This window comes from Phoenix dactylifera, chromosome 17 (genome assembly GCF_051530095.1).
Source record: "Phoenix dactylifera cultivar Ajwa chromosome 17, Ajwa_hap1_PhDact_Kaust_v1.1, whole genome shotgun sequence".
Taxonomy (NCBI): Eukaryota; Viridiplantae; Streptophyta; class Magnoliopsida; order Arecales; family Arecaceae; genus Phoenix; species Phoenix dactylifera.
This window is the reverse complement of record NC_143206.1, coordinates 10,622,407-10,647,037: the sequence shown is the minus strand read 5'-3', so window position 1 is coordinate 10,647,037 and position 24,631 is coordinate 10,622,407. Positions and strand designations below refer to the sequence as shown.

The 24,631-nt window shown below is 46.1% G+C and overlaps 2 protein-coding genes across 4 annotated transcripts in view; both read left to right on the top strand.

Moving 5' to 3' along the window:
* The window catches only part of LAF3 (Amidohydrolase family), a 54,985-nt gene extending 38,299 nt beyond the window's left edge, over window positions 1-16,686 (top strand). For all 3 annotated transcript variants that reach the window (XM_008783787.5, XM_088713540.2, XM_088713539.2), the window contains one exon: window positions 16,313-16,686. In XM_008783787.5, coding sequence (XP_008782009.2) covers window positions 16,313-16,499 — 187 coding nt within the window. In that variant the 3' untranslated portion in view covers window positions 16,500-16,686. The remainder of the gene's footprint in view (window positions 1-16,312) is intronic.
* Window positions 2,194-3,776, top strand: LOC149751040 (uncharacterized). Its single transcript, XM_089928118.1, has 2 exons — window positions 2,194-2,771; window positions 2,857-3,776. The coding sequence occupies exons 1-2, from the start codon at window positions 2,496-2,498 to the stop codon at window positions 3,625-3,627; spliced, it is 1,047 nt and encodes a 348-aa protein (XP_089784244.1). The 5' UTR covers window positions 2,194-2,495; the 3' UTR covers window positions 3,628-3,776.
* Window positions 16,687-24,631: the final 7,945 nt, after the last annotated feature.

Below are 24,631 nucleotides of genomic sequence, written 5' to 3'. Positions count from 1 at the left end.
GGAGGTATGGCCGAGATCGGAGACTTATCATAGTTGACTAGACTCTGCTGGGCTGATTCGCCGTGGAGAGCTGAGAGTCCGTAGATGACAGGAGCCATGCGCATTTATTGTGGAGTAAGCCGGAGATCCGCATTTATTGTGGAGTAAGCCGGAGATCCGCATTTATTATGGAGTAAGCTAGAGATCCGCATTTATTGTGGAGTAAGCCGGAGATCCGCATTTATTGTGGAGTAAGCCGGAGATCCGCATTTATTGTGGAGTAAGCCGGAGAGTTACGGCGACCATGCGCAATAAATGCCAGAGGGGCGTCAGGGTATGGTCCTCGGCCAGACCTCAGAGGCACACAGCCGTAGTAGGTGGCTGACAAGAGTAGACCTCGAACATCGGGGTTTTTCTTAGGTCGGAGGTCTCGAGGTCGGTCGTCTTGAGGTCGGGCGCTCCGAAGTCGGACGCCGACTTCGGCCGTCCGGGGTCGGAAGTTGTACGGCTTCTTAGGGGCATTTATGTCATTTGGAAAAAATCTTATTCCCCCCAACACTACCCCCCGACTTCCGAGTTCGAGCGACTTGTGGGCTCGGACGTGGGAAGTAAAGTCTGTCACTAAGGTTGGGGGGCGAGTCTCGTCCGCCCCCTTGCGCTTCTCGGAGCTTTCATGGTGAAACCTGCGCCCTTTGGCGTCTCGAGGCTGCTTTATTCAGTGAGCTTATGATGAAGCTCGTATCATTACGCTTCTTGAAGCGGAGGTGGCGTCTTTTGAATCGCCAGGATCGCTTTACGGCGGATTAATGATGGGGGTCCTCGAGCTTGTCGAGGCGGTGCCTCGATCCCGTAATCGAGGCTTCTCGCGCATTAATGAGTGTGCCGTTACGGGGTTTAAAACGGACACGCGGCGTGACCCAAGGTCGGACGCTTCCGATTTCGTGTTACTGGATCATAATTCCGGAGAGGTGGAGGTTACATCGAGGCTCCACGTGTCCCAGATCTTATTAAATGAGGGGAGCGGGGCAGCGTCCGCTCGTTCCTCAAGACGATTTGATTTTGCGGACCCATGATGAGGCCCCGAGATCCGATGGGACAACGCTTCGATTTCGTACCCGATTTATTAATCCGGAGTGAATACGGTGCCTCGGCTTCCGAGGTCGACACGTGGCGCAACCCGATCGGGGGATGGGAACCGACCCCATCGATCTGGGCCGTCAGGGGGGTCTATATAAACCCCTCGAGGTTGCCCTAAAGGTCTTGTTTGGCTGCTTCTTATTTTCGTTGCCTTTCTCCCTTGCTTCCTTTCTCAATCGAACCTTGCCGTCGGTGCCCGGAGCGATTTCCGGCGATGTCCAGTAGGTTCCTACCTCGTGGTTGCTAGAGTTCCTCTCTTCTTCTCCTCCCCAGTTTCCATTCGCTGTTTTTAACTTTTATTTCGTTCTTCTGTGGGAATGGGTTTGGGTCCTGAGGAAGTGGGATCGAGCCTGTCGGGGGAGGAGTTGGAGCTGATCCGCTCCCGGTTCTTCTTCCAGCCCGGGTTTCGTCTTGAAACTGCGGGGCCGGAGGACAGGGTGACGCAGCCGCCCCCAGGTCGGATCGCGGTCTACCGCGAGACACTTTGGGCTGGCCTGCATTTTCCTGCCCACGAGTTCGTGAGCCAGCTGCTGGCCGAGTACCAGCTCGTCCCGGCGCAGTTGGCTCCGAACTCGTGGAGGACCATAATCGGGTTCTTGTCCCTGTGCCTCGGGCACGGGATCCCGATCTCGGTAGGCCTCTTCCGCCGGTGTTTTCTGTTAAAGAAGAACCCGGCGGACGCAGGGTGGCTATACTTCGCCTTTCGGGGCGGTATGTCACTCTTCCAGGGTGCCCCTTCCTCGATTCATGAGTGGAAGGGGAAGTTTTTCTTCCTGGCGTCCGAGGCGCCTTGGGGGTTCGACCCGAGGTGGGGGGACCCTCGGTTGAAGACCCTCAATAAGCTCTCCGAGCCCTCGAGGAGGGAGCTGAGGACCCTGGACTCCGTGCGAGCCCTCGGGAGGGGCAACGACCTGACCGAGCTCCTGCGGGAGGACGCCCTGGCGAGCGTAGGTCTGAGCTCGGCGCGCCCCGAGGGTAAGGGTGGTTACATGCATGAATTACCGCTGAAAAAAGGTTCTTTGAGCATTAAATGTAAATGCCGCTGAGGAAACGTCAAGCAATAAGGGGTTTCTTCGTTATTTGCTTTTACTGTCACTGGTCTGACACTTAACGAAATTTTGATTTCAGATATTCCCTGCCTGCCGACCAGCAACACATCACTTTTTTCTCGCCTGAGAAGGCGAGAAGCCGAGGCCGGGGGAGCCGCGCCCCAGCCTCGGAAGAGGGCGAGGACGGACGGCGCCTCTACGTCGGCCGGGAGGAGTGGCCCCGAGGCGGGGGCCTCTGCAGCCGAGCCGAGGCGGGCGCGGGTCGCCAGCGACGCGGGCCCATCGGCCCTTCCTTGCCCTGCCCCCCTTGCCCAGCGGGGGGAGTCGTCCATGGCCCGGCCGCAGCAGCCAGAACCCGGGCTTGCCCGAGGCCCCGAAGCGAGCGGCTCCGGGACCTCGGGCTCGATCGTGCCGAGCTCTTCCCGGGCTTTCCGAGAAGAGTCAGTCGAGCCGGACTCCTCTATTCCCGAGGGGAGTTCGGCTTTTCGTAATGCCGAGGTCGCACGCTCCGTGTTGCGGCGTGCGATGCTCCCAGCGGACCGGGCCGAGTTCCGGAACATTCCGCTGGAGGAGGTCGTCAACGGCACCTACTGCAACACTGCCCGAGTAAGTTTCTTTCCTTGATTGCCTTGAGTCATTGGCGAGTTCATATGCTTTTCAACTCACGATATCTTCGTTCTTTTCTTTTCAGCATGTCCACGAGCTCGACGCCTTGGTGTTTATCGCCCAAGGCTGTCAAGAGGAGGCCTGGCGGCTCGGCCAACAGTTGGAGCCGGCCAAGAAGAAAGTCGCCGAGTTGGAGGCGGCATTGGCCGATGCCGAGGCTCGGAGGACGGCCACCGAGGCCGAGCGCCTTGCTATGGCGGGGGCGCTTGAGGAGGAGAGGGCGGCTCACGCCCTGACCAGGTCGGCCATGCGCGGTACGGAGGCGCGCTTGGGGGAGGTCCAGGCCGAGGTCGCGGCCCTCAAGTATGAGGACGGGGTCTCCCGCCTCCGGATCGAGCAACTTGAGGCCCGGGAGAGGAGGGCACTCGACCGAGCCGAACATGCTGTGGAACTCTTCAAAGAGTCGCAAGAGTTTCGCGACATGTTGGAGGAGGAGACGGTGGACGGTTTCCTCCGGGGCTTCGAGAACTTCCGGGTGCAGATGCGTTGGTACTGCGCTCAGTACGACCTTTCGACGGTCCGTCCGAGGGAGGACCTGGGCTGGGGGTCCGACGTGGAAGCCCTTCCTGCCATCCTGACATCCGAGGCGGGAATATATGAACAAGACCCTGCCGAGCCTTCGACGGGGGTGGCCGAGGCGGACGGTGTCATGGAGGCAGCTCCGGCGGCCGAGGTGCACGCCGTCCTGGGGGCGGTGCCCGAAGCTCCTGCCCCCGACCCCGAGCCTGTTCCGGATGGAGATCATGAGGTCATCAATGTGCCGGACGACCCCCCGGATGTTGCTCCCGCCGCTTAGGACTTAGCGTATTTTTCTTTTCTTTTTCGTTGTATCCGGGGTCGGCCCTTGGGTGGCCGACTTCCAATTTTGTAATTGGCCTTCCGGCCCTTTGTTAATGAAAAAATATTTTTGTCATTCCGTGTTCGTCTTCCCTCTGTTGTTGTGAATGAGGCTAGAGCCTTAGCTAACTGCCTCGAAGACCTCTGACTTTGTATTTTAATTTCCGGGCTGCTTAACGAAGTTGCCCTCTTTTTCCGGGCTATGTCTTAGCCTTCTCGGGTTCCAGTCATTCCGACCAAAAGGAGCTCCGAGTCTTAGGTTTTTTAGAAAATTTCTCTAAGTTCTATAGCTCGGATCTGAGTGTCGTGAAAGTCATCGCGTTTAGCCTTCAGGAAAATCTCAAGGGCTCGAGGTCGGGCCTTGGCCCTTTAAGTAAGACCGGACTAGGTCTGTGCGTGCTGCTATTCGGGGAGTTTAGCCGGATTTCCGAACTCAACTCCGAACCCCTCGTAGGGAGCGCGGGCTAATAAACAAGTTATTGCCGAAGGTTTTCGTAGTTATCGTTCTCGGATTCTGCCGAGATTTCGGTGAGCAAGGCCGGGATTTCCAAAGATTGCCTTGGTACCCGTGTTTGACTGGTACACTCGTGGCCGGGACCACTTTCTCAGCCGGACGTCGGAGTTTACGTAGAAGAGCCGAGTTGGGCCCTAATTTATGAAGCCTTTGTACAAATTGCGGAGACTTGACGAACGGAGCATACATAGCGTAGTTAGGGGGTCGGTCTTAAGCCGACCTATCGGAGAAGCCCAGCTTTGGGGCGTGATAAGACTCCAACGTTGAGATTCCGCTCAGCAGTATGTAGATAAAATTTGACAAGGAGGGCGTCTAGTTAGATGTACCTCTTGCATTCTCGGAGTTATGCTTCGCATGGTGGAGTAGGTTGCCTCCTTTCCTCGTCGACCTCCGGAGTCATTTTGACTTAAAGGGGGGGCTCGAGTTTCTCACGGACCCAACAGCGCCCACCGAGGTTGAGAGGATTTGGCGAGGCTTTATTGAATTGTAGCTCTCTGCGAGGTCGAGGGAGTTTCAGACCCCATGGTAGGACCTCGGGCGCCTCAACCTTGGTCGAGGGATCTTGCGTCAGGTCGGCGAGTCCGTGGACGCTTTGCTGACCTGTGGTGCCTCCCGAGGTCGAGGGAGTTTGGGATTCTACGGTCGACCCTCGGGGCATCCCGACCTTGGTCGAGGGACCGTTCGTCAGGTCGGCGGGTCTGGGCACGCTCTACCGACCTGCGACGCTTTCCGAGGTCGAGGGAGTCTGGTTCTCTACGGTCGACCCTCGGGGCATCCCGACCTTAGTCGGGGAATAGCTCGCTTCGGGGATCGGGGATCGTCGACCGCTCCCGGGGGTCCACTTCGCGGCGCCCCGGGTGGAGCCACCCTTTCCACCCCTTACGGCTTCTTCCCGAGGTCGAGGGAGTCTGGTTCTCTATGGTCGACCCTCGGGGCATCCCGACCTTAGTCGAGGGATCGTTCGTCAAGTCGGCGGGTCTGGGCACGCTCTACCGACCTGCGACGCTTTCCGAGGTCGAGGGAGTCTGGTTCTCTACGGTCGACCCTCGGGGCATCCCGACCTAAGTCGAGGGATCGCTCGCTTCGGGGATCGGGGATCGTCGACCGCTCCCGGGGGTCCACTTTGTGGCGCCCCGGGTGGAGCCACCCTTTCCACCCCTCACGGCGCCTTCCCGAGGTCGAGGGAGTCTGGTTCTCTACGGTCGACCCTCGGGGCATCCCGACCTTAGTCGAGGTAGGAGAACGAGCCGAGCTCGTCTGGTCAGAGAGGACCGTGCTCATAGGTGGAAGTTGATGGAGAACGAGCCGAGCTCGTCTGGTCAGAGAGGACCGTGCTCATAGGTGGAAGTTGATGGAGAACGAGCCGAGCTCGTCTGGTCAGAGAGGACCGTGCTCATAGGTTGAAGTTGATGGAGAACGAGCCGAGCTCGTCTGGTCAGAGAGGACCGTACTCATATCTTGACGTCTCGAACATCCCTATAGCCGGGGCATCCCGACGTCTCGGGGCATCCCGACGAACCGGGGCATCCTGACCTTAGTCGAGGGAATTTCGCGCCAAGTCGATGTTTCGTCGTCCTGCGATTCTTCCCGAGGTCGAGGGAGTTTGGGACTCTACGGTCGAGCCTCGAGGCATCCCGATTTTGGCCGGGGAATCTGAGGATCACAGACGACCCAATATTAGAAGAGAATTACAGCCATCAAGATAAGAGAATTGTTTGCGAAAAGGAAGCTGAGTCCATTGTCCTGATTGTCTTGAACCCCTAGGGGTTTTACTGGTAGTACATTCGTAGATTCTCGGAGTTCCAGCTTCGCGGGATCAGGGTCCCCTCTAGGGACTTTAATTTATACGCTCCTGGTCGTTGTACCCGGGCGATCTGATACGGCCCTTCCCAATTTGGGGCGAGCTTTCCTTGCTCAGTCGGTTGAGAAGCCTCGGCTCTCCTGAGGACGAGGTCCCCCACTTTGAAGAGCTTGGGCTTGACTCTAGAGTTGTAGTATTGGGCCGTTCGCTGTTGGTATCTCGCCATGCGGACCCGGGCAACCTCTCTTGTCTCTTCGACGAGGTCCAAGTTGCTCCTGAGCTGGGAAGAATTGGTGTCGGGGTCGTAATGCTCCACCCTTGGAGAAGGCAGGCCGATCTCCAACGGGATGACGGCCTCAGTGCCGTATGCTAGGTTGAAGGGGGTCTCTCCCGTGGGCAGTCGGAACGTGGTCCGGTACGCCCAAAGGACATTGTACAAGTCCTCGACCCACTGTCCTTTGGACCGATCAAGCCTAGCCTTGAGCCCCTGCAAAATAGTGCGGTTAGTTACCTCAGTTTTCCCGTTTGTCTGGGGGTGAGCGACTGAGGTGAAACGGTGGTCAATGCCGAGCTCAGAGCAAAATTCCCTGAAATGAACATTGTCAAATTGTCGACCATTGTCAGATATAAGGATACGGGGTAGTCCGAATCTGCAGATTATGGACTTCCACACGAAGTCTCGCATCTTTTGCTCGGTGATCCGGGCGACGGGTTCGGCCTCGACCCATTTGGTGAAGTAGTCGATGGAGACGACCAGGAACTTTCTCTGTCCGGTGGCCAGGGGAAAGGGCCCCAGGATGTCGATCCCCCATTGGGCAAACGGCCAGGGGGCGATGATGGAGGTCAGCAGAGCTGAAGGTCGGCGCTGGACATTGGCGTTTCGTTGGCACCGATCGCACTTCCGGACGAAATCCGTTGCATCCTTCTGGAGTGTGGGCCAATAATATCCTTGTCGCAGGACCTTATGGGCTAATGCCCGACCCCCCAGGTGATTTCCGCAGATCCCTTCATGGACCTCTCGGAGGGCATAGTCCGCCTCGGAGGGGCGGAGGCATCTGAGAAGGGGAGAAGTAAATGATCGCCGGTAGAGTCTATTCTCGTATAAGACATACCGGGGGGCCTGGCGCTTGATTCGGCGAGCTTCCGTCTCGTCGTGAGGTAGGGTTCCGTCTTGAAGGTAGCAGACGAGCCCATCGATCCAGCTTGGTTCGGAGTCGATGCACATGGTGGGCTCGGGTTCCTCCGTGCTGGGGATCCGAAGATACTCGAGCGCTGTTCCCTTGGGAAGCTCGCTCATGCGGGAGGTTGCCAATTTGGATAGCTGGTCTGCCCTGAGGTTTTCCGCTCTGGGGATGTATTGAATATTGAAAGAATTCAGGGCAGATATGAGTTCCCGCACCTTTTGGAGATACTTTTGCATGGATGGCTCTTTAGCTTCGAAGTCTCCTTGGATCTGGTTCACTACCAGCTGGGAGTCGCTGAAGGCCGTCAGGTCTTCCACTTTTAGTTCTTTCGCCAGCTTGAGCCCGGCGATGAGAGCCTCATACTCGGCCTCATTTTTCGAGGCCGGGAATTCGAGGCGCAAAGCTTGCTCTGCCACCACTCCGTCTGGACTGGTGAGGATGAGTCCGGCCCCGCTACCCCTCGAGGTCGAAGACCCGTCCGAGTGCAGGACCCATGGCTGCCTCGGGGCCTCCTCTACGGATTCGGGTGGCCTCTCGGGGTCGTCCGGAAGGGTGCACTCCACGATGAAGTCGGCGAGTATCTGAGCTTTGATAGCCGGCCTGGGCCGATATTCGAGGTCGAATTCTCCGAGCTCGACCGCCCATTTGGCGATCCTCCCCGCATGATCCGACCTCTGCAGTATTTGCTTCATAGGCTGGTCGGTCAATATGGCTATCGTGTGGGCTTGGAAGTAAGGCCTGAGTCTCCGAGCCGAGATGATGAGAGCGAAGATGGTCTTCTCAAGTTTAGAATATCGGGTCTCAGCATCCCTAAGAACCCGGCTGGTGTAATAGACCGGCTTTTGGAGCTTGTCCTCTTCCCGGACGAGAACTGAGCTCACTGCAGCTGGGGAGACGGCCAGATATAAGTAAAGGATCTCGCCTTTCTGGGGCTTGGTAAGCAGCGGGGGAGAGGCCAGAAGGCTCCGAAGCTCTTCAAAGGCCTGCTGGCATTCTTCTGTCCACCGGAAGTCTTTCGGCCGTTTGAGGCTCTTGAAGAAGGGGAGGCATCGCTCGGCTGACCGAGAGACGAACCTTCCCAGGGCGGCAACCCGCCCCGCGAGCCGTTGCACCTCCTTAACTGTCTTTGGAGGCGACATCTCTTGCAGTGCCCGGATTTTCTCCGGGTTGGCTTCAATTCCGCGCTGGGTCACTATGAAACCCAGGAACTTGCCCGAGGTGATCCCGAACGCGCACTTCGCCGGATTGAGTTTCATTTGGTACCTTCTGAGTTTGGCGAATGTCTCGTTGAGATCGGCTATGTGGTGTTCCGCCGCTCGGCTCTTTACCAGCATGTCGTCCACATAGACTTCCATGTTCCGGCCGATCTGGTCTTTAAAAATTTGGCTGACCAGTCTCTGATAGGTGGCCCCAGCGTTCTTCAGGCCGAAGGGCATCACCTTGTAGCAGTAGGTGCCCTTGTCGGTGATGAAGGCCGTCTTCTCCTCGTCTTCTGGCGCCATTCGGATTTGATTGTATCCTGAAAAGGTGTCCATAAAAGTTAGCAGTTGGTGTCCTGAAGTGGAGTCGACGAGCTGGTCGATGCTCGGGAGGGGGAAGCTGTCTTTTGGGCAGGCCTTGTTCAAGTCGGTGTAGTCCACGCACATACGCCATTTTCCGTTGGCCTTCTTTACGAGGACTATGTTGGCGAGCCAGTCCGGGTAGGAGACCTCCCGGATGAAACCGGCTCCGAGGAGCTTGTCCACCTCTTCAGCTGCAGCCCGTTGTCGATCCGGAGCAGAGCCTCTTTTCTTCTGCTTCACAGGCCTGCTGGTCGGCCTTACCTGGAGTCGGTGGACCATGACTCCAGGGTCAATTCCCGGCACGTCCGCAGGCGACCAGGCGAAGACGTCAGCGTTGTCCCGCAGGAAGCTGACAAGGCAATCCCTCTCGCGGGCGCCGAGGCCGGAGCCGACCTGCACAGTTAGCTCGGGAAAATTTTCTTGTAGTGGGATTTGAATAAGGAGCTCACCGGGCTCTACTTGCTTCTTCCAGAGGGTGTCCCTCGCATCGAGGGTTTCTATGGGCAGCGAAGGGCCCATTGGGTGGTCCGGCGCCTCGGCTGGTTGCTTTACTGTGTGGGCCGCCATGTAGCATTGCTTGGCGACCAGCTGGTCTCCGCGGACCTCGCCTACTCCTTGGTCGGTGGGGAACCGCATGAGCAAATGGCGAGTTGAAACCACGGCTCGAAGGGCATTTAGCCCTGGGCGCCCAAGGATGGCGTTGTAGACCGAGGGCAGACGGACCACCAGGAGGTCCATCCTCACAGTGTTCTCCCGGGGGGCGAGGCCGACTGTGACAAGGAAGCTAGCCTCACCTTCAACCGGGACTGCATCTCCGGTAAACCCAACCAACGGGGCATTGATTCTCCGGAGATGCCCTTCCGTCAATCCCATTTTTTGGTAGGCATGATAATACAAAATGTTGGCTGAACTTCCATTGTCAACTAGGACACGCATTACATCAAACCTATTTACAATCATAGAGATGACCACAGCGTCATCATGGGGGGTTTCGACCCCTTCTAAGTCCTCGTCCGAGAACGAGATGACTTCACCAGTACGTGGGCGCTTCGGGGGTGCTCCCTGGGCGGCCGTTCCTGCCGAGGCCCGCCCGATCATGTTGATGGTGCCGGCGATGGGCCTGTTGTCGCCCGGATTTTCGGTTGGTGCGACATTCTCCGCCGGCCTCCTTTCCTCAGGTCGGTTCCTCACGAACCGGTTGAGTACTCCCCGTCGGATGAGCGCTTCTATCTCATCCCGGAGTTGGTAGCAGTCCTCCGTGTCGTGCCCACGATCTCGGTGGAAGCGGCAATACTTCCTGGGATTCCGGGGGAATCCCGTGTCTCGCATAGGAGGCGGGGGTCGGAAGAAGTCCCGACCCTCGATTTCCATCAGGATTTCGGCCCGGGGAGCGTTGACGGGTGTGTAGTTCTCGTACTTTCCCGGGTACGTCCGAGGCCGTGGTGGGGACCTCGGCCGAGGAGGGGTCCTTTGCTGAGATCGCCCCTGCTGTCGGGGCGGACTTCTCAGTCTGGGGAGGTTCTTCTCTCGGCGGGGGGATCGGCTCCTTTGTCGGCCGCGCTCCTCGCGGCGTTTCTTCTGCTTCTTGGAGGCGGGCTCAATTGCCCCCCGCCTGGATGCAACTGCCTCCTCGGCCTTGGCATACTTCCGGGCTCGGGCCAACATTTCAGTGAAGTCGGCCGGGAAGCTCTTCTCGATGGAGAAGAGGAATCGGTAGGAGCGAACCCCAGTTTTCAGAGCCGACATAGCCATCGACTGGTCTAGCTCGCGAACCTCCCATGTGGCGGCGGTGAAGCGGTCCAGGTACTTCTTGAGGGGCTCCCCCTCTTTCTGTTTGATGTCGAGGAGGGAGTCTGACGTCCGTCGCTGGCGCCGGCTGGCAGCGAAGTTGGTGGCGAACTGCCTGCCGAGCTGCTCAAAAGAGGACACCGTATTCGGCTTCAGTCCAGAAAACCAAAGCCGAGCGGTCCCTCGGAGGGTCGCTGGGAAGGCCTTGCAGAGTATGGCCTCCGAGGACCCTTGTAGGGCCATGAGGGCCCGATAGCTCTCCAGGTGGTCGAGAGGGTCGGTCGTCCCGTTGTAGGGTTCCACCTGAGGCATTTTGAACCTCGCGGGAACCGGCTCATCCTCGATCTGGCGGGAGAAGGGGGACTTGGTGGTGAACTCAAAGTCTTCCTCTTGTCTTGCCTTCTTGCTGTGGAGCGCCGCAATCTGACGCTCCAGATGCTCAACTTTCCGGTCGAGCTCCCCCACCCGTGGGATTGTCGCTGTGGTTTGCGCCGGCTCACGGTGATCTGGGGCTGACTCCGTCTCAGAAAGTTGGGGTCTCCGATCGAAACCTTCTCCCGGTAACTCCCTCCGGGGAGAAGCTCGTTCTCCGTTGTTGGCTCTAGAAGAGCCATGCAAGTTTTGGCTTGGGAAAACCGGGCCGTTGGGGAGACACTCCGGCGGGGCCTGAGCCCGTGGGGGGAGCGTAGGTAAGGCTTCCTCGCGCCGCAGACTCTGAACGGCGGCGGCCAGGGCCTGGACTTGCTGTACCAAGGCGTCGAACTGTTCCGGCTGGACCTGAGGAACTGGGTCAGCCGGAGTTGGAGAATTCTGGACAGAGTGTTCGGGGCTTTGCGGGGGACGTCGGGAGATGTTAGAGGCTCCCTTACTTCTCAACTTCATGACTGCTACTCGGTCCCTTCCTCTAGCGCCAACTGTTGCTGGAAATTGGACCCGGGGGCAATCTTCGGTCGAGGAGAGGGAGCGGCGAGTTCTCACGGCGGGGCGGCGGTCCGTCGGCGGGCGGCGTCCTCCGTCTGGGGCGGTCGGAGAGAAGGGACGGCTGGTCCACGCGGCGAGGCGACGATCCGTCAGCTGGCGGCGTCCTCCGTCTGGGGCGGTCGGAGAGAAGGGACGGCTGGTCCACGCGGCGAGGCGACGATCCGTCAGCTGGCGGCGTCCTCCGTCTGGGTGCCTGCACACGAGCCGGTGGCCGGGTTTTCCGGCGCCGGCCCTCCGACGCTCAAGTCAGGGAGGGGGCAAATAGTGTAGAAAGGAGATAAACAGTGTCAGTAGAGTGCATCCATCTTTCCCCCCTCCTGAGAGGCCAAGGCTCCCTTTTATAGGCGGGGGTCGGTCTACCTGCGATGTAACAAGGCGAAGCCGTAGTACGGCTCGGCATGTCGTTCGGGTCGGCGCACGGTTAGGCGGATCATTGCACTGATGTCGGCGGTGAGGGCGTCGTACAGCCCGAACTAGCACGCTATCAGGCGAATTATTGCATTGGTGTCGGAGGTATGGCCGAGATCGGAGACTTATCATAGTTGACTAGACTCTGCTGGGCTGATTCGCCGTGGAGAGCTGAGAGTCCGTAGATGACAGGAGCCATGCGCATTTATTGTGGAGTAAGCCGGAGATCCGCATTTATTGTGGAGTAAGCCGGAGATCCGCATTTATTGTGGAGTAAGCCGGAGATCCGCATTTATTGTGGAGTAAGCCGGAGAGTTACGGCGACCATGCGCAATAAATGCCAGAGGGGCGTCAGGGTATGGTCCTCGGCCAGACCTCAGAGGCACACGGCCGTAGTAGGTGGCTGACAAGAGTAGACCTCGAATATCGGGGTTTTTCTTAGGTCGGAGGTCTCGAGGTCGGTCGTCTTGAGGTCGGGCGCTCCGAAGTCGGACGCCGACTTCGGCCGTCCGGGGTCGGAAGTTGTACGGCTTCTTAGGGGCATTTATGTCATTTGAAAAAAATCTTATTCCCCCCAACACCTTTATTATTGTATTATACTATAAATATAATATTATATTACATTATATTATAATACATTAACATGTTATATTAAATAATTTAATATTATGTTATATTATGGAAAATTAATTTATCCTAATAATTATAATATTTTATACCTTTATTATTATATTATACTATAAATATAATATTATATTTATCATAATATATTGATATGTTATGTTAAATAATTTAATATTATGTTATATTATGAAAAATTAATGTACGCTAATAATTATAATATTTTGTACCTTTATTATTGTATTGTACTATAAATATAATATTATATTACATTATATCATAATATATTGATATATTATGTTAAATAATTTAATATTATATTAAATTATTATGCTATAGTATACAATGTTATATTACTATATTATAATAATATTATATTATATTACAGTAATATTATACTATATCATGTATTTATATATTAATAGATGTTATATTTTATTACGCTCTGTTGTATAATATTATGCAATGTCCTTTATGGTAATTTTGTCATACAGAAGTATTTTCTCAGTTTGTTTACCAAACACACGTTAAAGTGCCACGGCACTTTAAAAATGTAGTTACCAAACAGCAAACAACGTTTTATAAAAACTCTACTTCTAATAGCTCTACTTATAAAAGCTCTACTCCCAACCAGGGTCTAAGTTATTGCAAAAAGACCTATGGTGATAAACCTCTGATGATAAGGACTTAAGGTCAATAATATAAATACAAAGTAGATGGAATGTAATTTTAGTGGAAATGTACATGAAAATGAGAATCTATCCCAAATTGATAGCCAAACTGTGTTACCTAGACACTCACAGCTGGCTCCAAAACCCTGTTGGTTATGTACCCAAACTGGATATGTATCAAATATTTGGATACTTATGAAGTTCTATGGTTGCCACTGGCAGAGAGTCGAACTTATTGAACAATGAGTTTGACCCTCTATTTTATGTTAGAAGTGAATATTCATTCTTTTTATTGTTCAACCAAGGATATAGGTATTGAAGTAACTTTTTAAAATATTAATTTTCTTATATCCTCGTGTTTATTGGAAAGTTGTAACGAGAAATCTGTATATTAAAGACCTCTTCAGACAATGTCTTTAATATGTCTTTTAACATTTAAATAAAATTTCTAATATATAATTTAGTTAAAATTATAATTTATGCTACGTATCCCCGTATCTCTCATTTTCTTTCTTGCTAAGTTAGACACTTGGATATTTGTTCAAATTCGATTCTGGTATCCATGTCCATGCCACATTGTGGCCGAAGTGTGATTGATTTAGTTTTCTCAGATCTATGGTTTAAAAGAAATGATAAGTAAATGAAGACTTATATAACTTCAGATCTTGACACGTGATGAACGTGCAAGCATGGAAACAGGGAAAAAAAGAAAGGAAAAGGTTACTTGGTGCCTTGCAACCAGTGGAGTGGGAAAGAAAAGAATGGGTCTTGAATTATGGTTGCTGCTGAGAGGTGCACATGGTGACTTGATCAATATAGAGGAGGAATTTATTCCTGAATTCCTCGAAGAGTTAATGATTTTAGGATTCTAGAAGGATCTATCTTATAAGAGGGAAAAATAGAAAGCAAAAAATAAGAGGGGGAAAATGATCGTCATGGCTTGAGTTTGAAAGGAAAAAAAGAGTATAGTAGAGATAGGATTTAGAACGCTAAAAGGCTCTGGCTTAAGAGTAGGAAGAAAAAGGAAACGTGGGATATGTTCTCCTCCTGGAGCATGGAGCATGAAATACATTTGGCTGCTTTTATGTTTTTTCTATTTTTTTCTTCATATTTCAACATAGGGCTCGTATGAGAAGGAAGGCCTTAGGCTTTGGAGGCCGGCCTCCAAGCTGCCTTTCCATTATATATATAGTAAAGATAATAGAATTAGAGCTGTGCGGATGGAGCAGAGAGATGTTTCTGAGTGTTATAACTGACTCATGCCCTGATGATTTAAAGAGAACTGAATAAAACTACATCAAAATATATCTAGAATTCAAAAATGATGCATTATTAAGAGAACCCAAGAAGATCTGTGGTAAAACTAGGCATGATAGACTGTTAGAGCAAGGAACAGGGAACTCCCTGGGGAGTGATTATATTATATTATAATGTGTTGCCCATTCTTTCTGGTGATTGCTCATTCTTCATGGCAAGGGAATAGAGCCATAGTTTGTGGCAGTGTGGCCTCATGAAAACCTTCAAACCATTTTCCAAAGCCTGTTTATACGATGGCTCTTACTCAAGCAGTAAGTATTATAAAAATGATGATGACGATGATTATGGTGGTGATCATCATTGTCTGAAAGACATTCTTTTAACTGATTGTACAGTCTGAAGATATGAAATCTGCAAAGGGGCAGCATATGAACTAATGGAACCGTAAAAAATAGATAGGTGAAATGTGCTGTAGATTCTACTTATCAATATAACATCCTTTTACAAAAGCATCAGGATAAATCTTTTACATGACAGCTTTCCTAATGGAAATGATACAGATATTGTATCATTAATGATATTTCATAAAAGAAAGCCACTATGGAGGGCTTTGTGGGGATTTTTCTGCTGGTAATAAATATTATGATCGAGTCAGGCTAAAGTTGTCTGACTTGAGGTCTGGATCATCCAAGTCTTGAAAGATTAATGGATTCATGAAGTATGTACCATCAGTGGATCAGTCCCACCTTAATTTTCATGTTCATACTCTACATCACATGATCACAACTCATTCTACAATGTTTCTAGTTCATAGGGTTATTTAATAACCGTTATTGCCAAACCATGGTAGCCAAAAGAAAATCTGTTTCTTGCTCTTGCTCTTTTCTTTAGTGGCAATCTCTACCACTACCCCCATTCTCCAAGAGAAAAAGAAATGCACACAAAGTAAAAAGGAAAAAGAAAACTGGTGGCAAAATCTACCATTATTGCTTTCATTGTTATAAATCTCATAGGCTTTTATTTAACAGTTATTATTAAATCATCAATTTAACCTTCTAATTCTTACTCTGACATGAAAATCTTAAAAGACCATATATGAGGATTTCTATTTCGGAGTCAAATGAAAATTTTCAGGACCTAAAAGAAACTCAAGTGGGTACTTGGATCAATGCTGCTACAGTTTTACAAGATGGCAGCAAATTTGCGTTTAGCCCTTTGTTATTCTCTTTTTCTTCAGCATTTCTATGTGAAAGGTAGCATCACATGTTCACATAAATGCTAGATCCAAGTGTTATCTTATATTTTAATTACACATTCTTGTGATGTCCTAGATTTCAGAAATGAAGAATGATGCTGAGAAATTTTAGTTATCTTATTTCTGGTTTCATGTGGACAAATGTGAAGTGTTTCTATTGTTAGACTACAAACCAATAATGAATACCGATTCTATTTTTTTCTATTATTTATATGTCTAAGTCAAAACTTGTCATAATTCATTTGAGTTTCCAAGTCAATCTTTCCGAGTCACTTTTTTGGCATTGCCAGCCCAATTACAAGTTCCAAGATTTCGAATTACGATTCCATCATCTATTCAATGACTGCAGTTTCAGGTGTTGGGGGAAACTGCTATTATCCTTTTGTCAAACTAGTTTACCTTGTGAATTTGAATCTACCATTACACCAGTGTAGTTGTCCCTCACGACCCCCCAGAAAACCTTTTTATTTTAGAACATATTGAAAGGTAAGTCCAGCATTATTTTGCTACCATGCTGATCAATTGTCTTACTGCAAACTATATCAGCCCTTTTATTTTTTTGTGATTGCTAACACGACTGACTGATCGTCCTTAATATGCAGGCACACCATTTCAGCTGCTTATGCCTGCTTCCTTGATCATGATTTGGGTAGTTTATCTGCCGGGAAATATGCAGATTTTGTAGTATTGCCAGCCAATTCATGGGATGAATTTTCGAGTGATTTACCATCATCTGTTCTAGCCACTTACGTAAATGGAGTGCAGGCCTACCCATCAAATAGCATGTGATTGAAGGTGCAACAGTAATTAGCTTTTTCACTTTACAAATAAATAATGGTAAAATATAACTGTAGCAGTTTGCCTGTTCGGTGGATTGTTGCAGTTCCCCCTCAGTTGAGGGCTGTACTTCAGGCTGATACTAGTGGTTCAACTGAACAAAAAGAAAAAAAAAAGGTGCATATTCTAGTTAATGAAACAAGAATGAGTACATCTCTCTGTTCAGTATGGGCTATGGATTACTGCCAAATAAGTTAAATCAAATCAATTAGATGTTAATATACTAGTGGAAAATTAAAGCAGTATGTGCTAAATTGGCCATTCAGGTGGTCAAGCTAATCCATCTTGCATATTGGGTTAAGTCGTACCTGTTTAGTCAATTGATCGAGTCGAGCCAGCAGGTGTCGTAGCTTGGATGGCATCTCAGCAAGGAACTCTGTGTTTTATTGTGCCATTGCCATTGTTGGCTTTCCATCTTCTTCTTGTTTTTTGTGGTGGTGATGGGCGGCTGAAGAAAGTGTAAGTAAAGCAAATAATATCTTGATGTCTCTATGCCATACAACAACTATGGTATTTATTTTAATATCTTCTGATAACTGCAAATATTGTCTTATGTGTGGGTCATAGTATTGATAAAAACCATTAAAAGAATTGGAGCTGCTAAATTGATATCATATAGAGGATGACATCTCAGGATATATCAGTTTACATGGAGTGAGGTAACAAGAGTTGATATTATTATCATAGAGTTAATATCATGCATATCATACATGGGAGTGCTTGCCCATACGAATAGGGAACAGTATTTCAGCCAAGATGCAAAGTTGATAATACCATGTTGAATGCAAAATAAGTCTATGGTCAAGTTGATCTCAAACGGGCTTGCCCATGCATGCAATGAGATTACATATGTTCCATATAATGAGTTGTAGATGTTTATATTTTCATGCGATAAACAGTGTATGTGTAGGTTCTAATATATAAATGCACTTGTATATTAGCTCTTCTGCATACACTTACACTTTTTTACATATTTATACATTAAAGCATGTATATAATTATGCATAAAATGCTATAATTAAAGTAACATTAAGATGTTAGGTTGAATGGGGTTGTGCAAGGCTGAGTTCAAGCTTGGCGTAACTATTTTTAATTCAAAATATGGTTAGGCTTGGTTCTACTTAAATATGCATCATAATCCAATTGAGGATCAGGACGCTGCCAAAGATACACCTCATTGCATGCTACATGTATGAGAGAAATTTATGATTTTTTTTTAAAATAAATATGAGATATACGTATGACTACAAGGCTAAGAAGAAACGTGAAGAAACAAAATGGGTCAAATACTACCAAAGTTGTTAGCTGCACATAATTTTCTTCCACTATTCCTTTTCAAACTTTCACAATATCCTGAAGTTAATAACCTGCAATATCCTTCCTGGTTAAAGGTGAAAGCAAACTGTGGGTGAGGAAGCTGTGATGTATATTGGCTGCAAATAGTGAGTAGATTGGCTCAACAGCAGTGGCCAGGCAGACCACCTTGCATGAATAGTAGTCTATCTAATGTCAACAATACCTATAAACATGAATAGTTAGCAATGGAAATTTTTGTTTCAGAAGGTTAGTCTGTACTGAGGATTTGTGTGTGTGTGTGTGTGTGTGTGTGTGTGTGTGTGTGAATTGGATATGAGCAAGCAGACAATCTAATCTAAATTTTACTTGGTCTCCATGGATGTTTTACTTGGTCTCCATGGATGACTAGGCAGCACCAATGGTGTGATGAAAAACATGGTGATAGTTACAAATCCTCTTGTGCCACCATCTATAGAGTGTCATTGTTTGTGACATAAGCAGCAGTATTGATGGCTTGACCTAGTCAAGTGCAACAAGGATAAGGATTCTTTTAAATGCTTATGTGGAATTCATGCACTCAAACAAAATACATGTATAGATAACTGGATCCTTGACATAAAAAATAAGATTTTTAAATAATAAAACAGTAATATATATATTTTTTTCTTTTAAGAAGAAAGATGGGCAATGAGTAAGAAATCTGATACAAAACAAAACAGATTATATACAGAACATATGTTCTCAAAAAGCATAGAGTTCTCAGGTTTAAAAAGAATAAAAGATGCTCAATGCCTCAGCATATCTTTTTCAGAATAACAAAGTCGAATATTCTTGCATTTTTTTTTCTTCAGGATTTTCCATCAAATCCCTGCTGACAACATAATATAGATCCTGACCAACCCTTCCATTTCAATGTATCTTTAAAGTTATTCCAGATTCTTTTTGAAACAAGTTCCTCATGCAAGCCACAAAGAACATTGTTTGATAGGACTGGCCAAAACCTCCTTCCTAAATTATCAGCAGTAAGAATTATTCCTTTCAAAGCTATCAGATAAGGATCTTAACCTTGTTAGGTTTATGAATTTTCCCAATAAAAGAGATTCCATACTCTAGTTTACCTCAAAGTCTGAGGAATTTCTAAGTAAGAAACTCTGAAGCTGTTCATCTCCATTTAACCCCATCAGAATTTAAATTAGATCTGATCAAATAAAGAAGATGAAGTGTTTATACAAGAATTCATCCTCAAGATTTCTTCAGAAGAGAAAATTTCATTGAGTTTAGCAATGGTGGGAGCACCATCAATTAGAATGACCAAGGATTTTTTTTTTTTTTTGAGCCCAGAACCTCCCATATGGAGGAGAAAAACAACCGCTGAGCTGTGAACCAGCCTGCAAATTATCTGTCATCTTATATGTTTCTCTTGGTTGACTAAGTTTATATAGTATATGATACTAAAATAAGATTCTTTCCTTAAAAAAAGAGTTGACCAACCAGAAAAAAAAAACCTTCTTTCGTTTTCTAGTATTTTATTTATTTAAAAAAGAAGATTGGAAATAGAATTGTAAAGAAGTCAATCATCATAAAATAGAGTTAAAATAATATACTCTTAAAAAAATGGCTACTTGCCCTCAAAATGGGTATGTCGACGTAGCCCACAGCTTGGTGATCCGATGGAACATATAATAATTTCTTTTCTTTAACACGCGTTTGATTTTGACTCTAAGTTGGAGGAGAATGTAATACCTTAGAAGGTAACGCTACCTTCCAAAATATGAATAGTATTTTTGACCCAACTTGTCTATTCTACACTTTTGAAGCTTATCTATGTTTGCCATGAAGAGAACGTATATCTACTATGGAATCATGTCAAAGGAAAAGAGATCCATGTGTGATGCTATGTACCATGTATGTATAGGTCCATGGGATGCAAATGGATGCAACATGGGTTGGTCGCCTATATTGAGAATGCAATCCTATATTTTTATGATATAAACTGAATGTATCAAAGTATAAAATAAGCATCAATCAAAAAGAAGTATAAAATAACACAATGGTATGACTTCTTGTTTTTGACCAATCACAATGCTATATGACTCAGTTATATATTGCAAAGCTGACAAAGCTCAGATTTCGACCCTTAAAAGTAATTCCATATTGTTTCAAAGTTACTCTTTAGAATATCAAGCAACTTCAACAAAAGCTCTCAAATTGTTGTGATGATAAGCTCTAAAATGATATTATAGAAAAAATAACTTTCTGTGACTGTAATATGCCGACGCTAGAAAGAAGCATCGGAAATTTAGTCCCTACGCCAATATTTGCCGATGTTTTTTATTAGTGTCGTTGGAATAAAACTATTGATGCTTATAAACGTCGGTATATATATTAAAATGCGTCAACAATATCTGATTTTTTTGTAGTGTAAGTTGGCAGCAACTTGGCAGTATAAGCCTAAATCCTTCCCCACCCTCCATCTAGGCCTCCCTCTATCTGATAAAGTCTTGAAGAAGAGTGACAGGAAAAACTTAGGTATCGAAATCGGCAAAACCAAGTTACTCTCCATATCATTGGATATTTTCAAAATTTAAGAAATAATATTTTATTTTAAATCAAAACTAGTCGAGTGCTGTGGTAATTAGTTGGATGGCATCTTTTCGAAATGTTGTGAATTCGAATTCTTCAAATTTTCAATGTGTTTCTAACATAAACATCTATGTACTACACTATAAATATAGCTAATTTAACCTCGCATGTACTGTTCTATAGATAGCCAATCTAATCTCCTCCTACACGCCTCGAAGCTATCACGAAGAAGATTTCCAATTTAATTTTTCCTCACCTTTGCTTCAACATGGACGACCAATAAACTTCAACAAAAGTGCTCCTTTCTCGGCTGTGAACCCCAGTCGTGAACTTCATTCCAATTCCTATATTCTAATTGAATACAAAGTATGCAGACAAATTTAAGACAGTCCAAGGAAGAAAAGTAATTGCACGGGTTCCAATTAAGTCGTGATGGCACGATAAATCCACAACTATACAACCAACTTGGCTCCCAAAGCCAGATATATATCCACAATCTCAGTCAACCAAAAAGTAGAGAAAAGAGGCAGCAAATTGAATTCTAAACCTCAAGGTTTTGGTGTCCAAAGTTGAGTCCTAATACGAGGTGCAGGATCTTTACACATAAATAACTGCCATTATGGGTTGAAGAGTCGCTGTGTCCAGTTTTAGCTTTGCTTCCATAATGACATAAGCTCATACACGATATACATTTGACCTGTGACAAAGAAATGGTCAGCATAATTAAATTTGAGCATAATTTTCAACTATGGAAAGGGTTTGACAGTTTTGTGATGGCAAACTTATATGAGTTCTACAGTGTGTTGTTGGAAGATAACGTAGTATGATGGCGAAACGCAACTTTGAATTTGTTAAACTTAATCCCCTTGATTAGCATTCTTCCCACCTATATATGAAATTTAAAGATTATTTTGGCCGACTAAGATACCTAACCATGGATCGTAAAGGTTGGGAGTACCAAATTTGGAGATGTTCTAAGACCATTTTGCAACTTGCAAATGGTGAGAAACGTGCTAGGTTTATCAAATATTAATGGGTAAGACTTGTTAACAACCTATCCACATATTGGTAGACTTGTGAGAGGTAGACTTATATATATAAAAGAATTGTTGTTATTATCTCAGAAGAAAGAGACAATTACAAGTTTCTTGTCATACTCCTGCTTGTAATACTCTTGTGTTCAAAAGATACACCCATAAGAAGAGCCTCTCCTTTCTGAGACATATATATATTTTTGCCTTTTCTAAGATTTCAAGGCTATCTCTTTGTTTTGGGATTTTTGATTGCTGGTGAGATTGCTATTGTTAGTGAACATTTTCTAGCCGGTCTCCACATATAAATGTAGGCCACAGGCTGAACCATGTAAAAGTTTGCGTCTTTTATGTGTCCACTATTTACTCTGCTAATCCTGGATTTAGTTTCTTTCACAATACTACCTAATATATTATATCATTGTAATATAATTAACTAATGGTCTTGTACTTTCAATTTCCATTTCAGAAAATGGAAGAGAAAAACAATAAATGGTGAAGGATAAAAACAGCATGAATTGTGGAAAGTGTTGTACCATGGTATCAATATAAATATATTGTTGAAGGAATTTATGAAGTAGAGATATACACAAGAACATCTTCAAAGAAGCAAGTCAATTAGCTCTTGACATTATCAGATGATGACCTAAAATTTACTATATAGAAGAGAAGACCCAGTCAATCGTGCTTTACATAATATCATGGAAGAGCATAAGCCAAGGCATATGTATACTGTGGGCACATAGATATATATATTGCTTGGTAATAAAAAATCTGGGGTAGTAGAAATTATTAGTCATGGTTGAATAAATTTATGTATACCATATGAGGATAACATGATAAAGCATCCATTTTCATTTCTGAAATAGCAAGTGATCAAAACTAAGCAGGAAGACAGTTAGTGAATAAAGAAGTAATCACTTTCAGATATTGAAAATAACTTGTATTCAAAGTGGGAACAAGAATGCCATTAATTGTTATCTATTTGGAGTATTTTATTATGGATCAAGTTGTTGATTTCAATTCTTGTCGATAACTTTTTCAGCTGTCTATAGAATATTTTGTTGCTAAAACATGTAATGGTCCACTTTTCCTGACAAAGCATCCACAACAGCCTCAAAAGATTGGATTTTTTCAGCATTTGGATATACTTGTAGGAGAGTAATCTCTACTTTACTAGAGATAAATGGACCATGCATATATCTCGTATTTATGATACATCCCAGTCATGCTGGTGGAACTCCACTTGTATCTTTCTCCTAATTTTGACCAAACTATATAATTGCTTGAAACTTGAAAGACTTAAAGCTACTAATGACTATATAATGATGCATCTCCATTTTAACTATGAGGACAATTAATCTTGTAGCACCTAAATAAGAAGATAAAATAAGATTTATAATAGTATATCATGATTTATTTTTAATCATTTATTTGAGTTACTGTTTGTCAAGCAACAGGATCCATTTATATTTAAGTTAAATCTCCCAACAAAGTGGCATGACCCGTTTGACCTGACATAATATTCAATCTCCATTTCGCAAGATGGGTTTGGATGTACATGAGATCACATTATTTTATAGGTTTACATGTCTTCAAATTTAGAAATTATAAGTTTATATTTCGGGTACCTTGGTTGTATAATGAAGTTTCATAAAAGCCATAAAATCATGAAATTAAAGCTTTTAATTTTGTTTCCAATGTTCAAATTCATATTTTTTCCAAAATTTTTAATAGAAATAAACAAGAATAACCTAGCCCACATAACTCGGTTTTATTAACAAAATGCAAGGAAGCACAAGGGAAAATAAAAACAAATAACAACTATTCTCAAGAAAGGAAAATAAGATAACAACCATCCCATAACAAGACAAAGTGGTCCTCTAATTTGAGAAAATTGAAAGGTTGTAAAGATCTCATCTTTTTATTAGCAGCTTTCATTCGATTGAACTTTATAACTACTACCAAATAATATGGGTTGCATTGTCCCTTTCAAAAGATTCTAGAGTTTCTCTCGATTGCTTCTCTAGGCTAGGCCTCATAGCTTCTCTAATCATCTTTTATTCTTAATTTCAGGACAATCTTTTCTTAATAATAAAGTACCTTCTAATTTTAAGAAAAAAGGAGGACAAATTATAACTGTTCAAGTTCAAATTCTTAAAGATACACCATCCAAGACTCTAATCCATAAACTTTGATTATTTAACAAAGGGTTGCAACAATTGGGGCAAGCCTCTATGCACAGCCAAATACTTTCTAATTGCTTTCGATTTTGAAACCTAGCAAGTGGAGGGTGCCATTTAGTGCGGTTAGTAAAGTTATGGGTCAATTCCATTGACTTGGTTTATGCTCCACCCTCATCCCAATTTTGATCGGATTTTTTCCATTCCGTGAGAAAAAAAAACTCAAAAAACTTTATACAAAAGATAAAATTATAATTTTAAAATGAAAACCTCTACCTCATTAACATCGATGTCTGGCTTAAAATGAAAACTTTATACAGGTTTATGTTATCAAGTGTTGCATGTTTTTACTACATACCCCTCCACCGCCAAAAAAAAAAAAAAAAAAGCTCGATGTCTAGCCTTTTTATTTTTTTATTTTTTTTGAATAAAAGAGATATTTGGCTTCCAACATGGCCTTTGCATGGCAAATGCATATCCATCTCACTCCATCTTCAATTGAAATAAATTTCCACCTACCACCCTACAATCTATATATTGCACGGGTCATGTTCTTGTGCTATTACAATGCAAAACAATGGCTTCCTTGCCCACCCAAAGCGTCCCTTGGGGCCAACGTGTTCCATGTGCTCAATACTAGCGAACATCACCCATTACTCTTTTGTTACATCACCAAAGTTAAAGCAAGCTCATTGGGATGACTTTTCAACATCTCCTCCTCCTTTATATACATATATAGTCACGTTTTTTGCCTCTTTACCCTCTTTATCCTTCAAGGGCCAACTTGCTATCAGCATCATTTGACCACAGATTTCCCATGCTTTTCCCCCTCCAGAAGTTGGAAAGGGCAGCCGAGGTGAAAGGTTTGTATATATTTCGTCAAGACCAGCCTCCCTCTCAGACTGACCCGATTCCTACGCCAACCACATACGTGGGCTCCACCCAATCCAGATCCCATGCATGCCAAAGCCGTCGCCTCTGACCACCGACT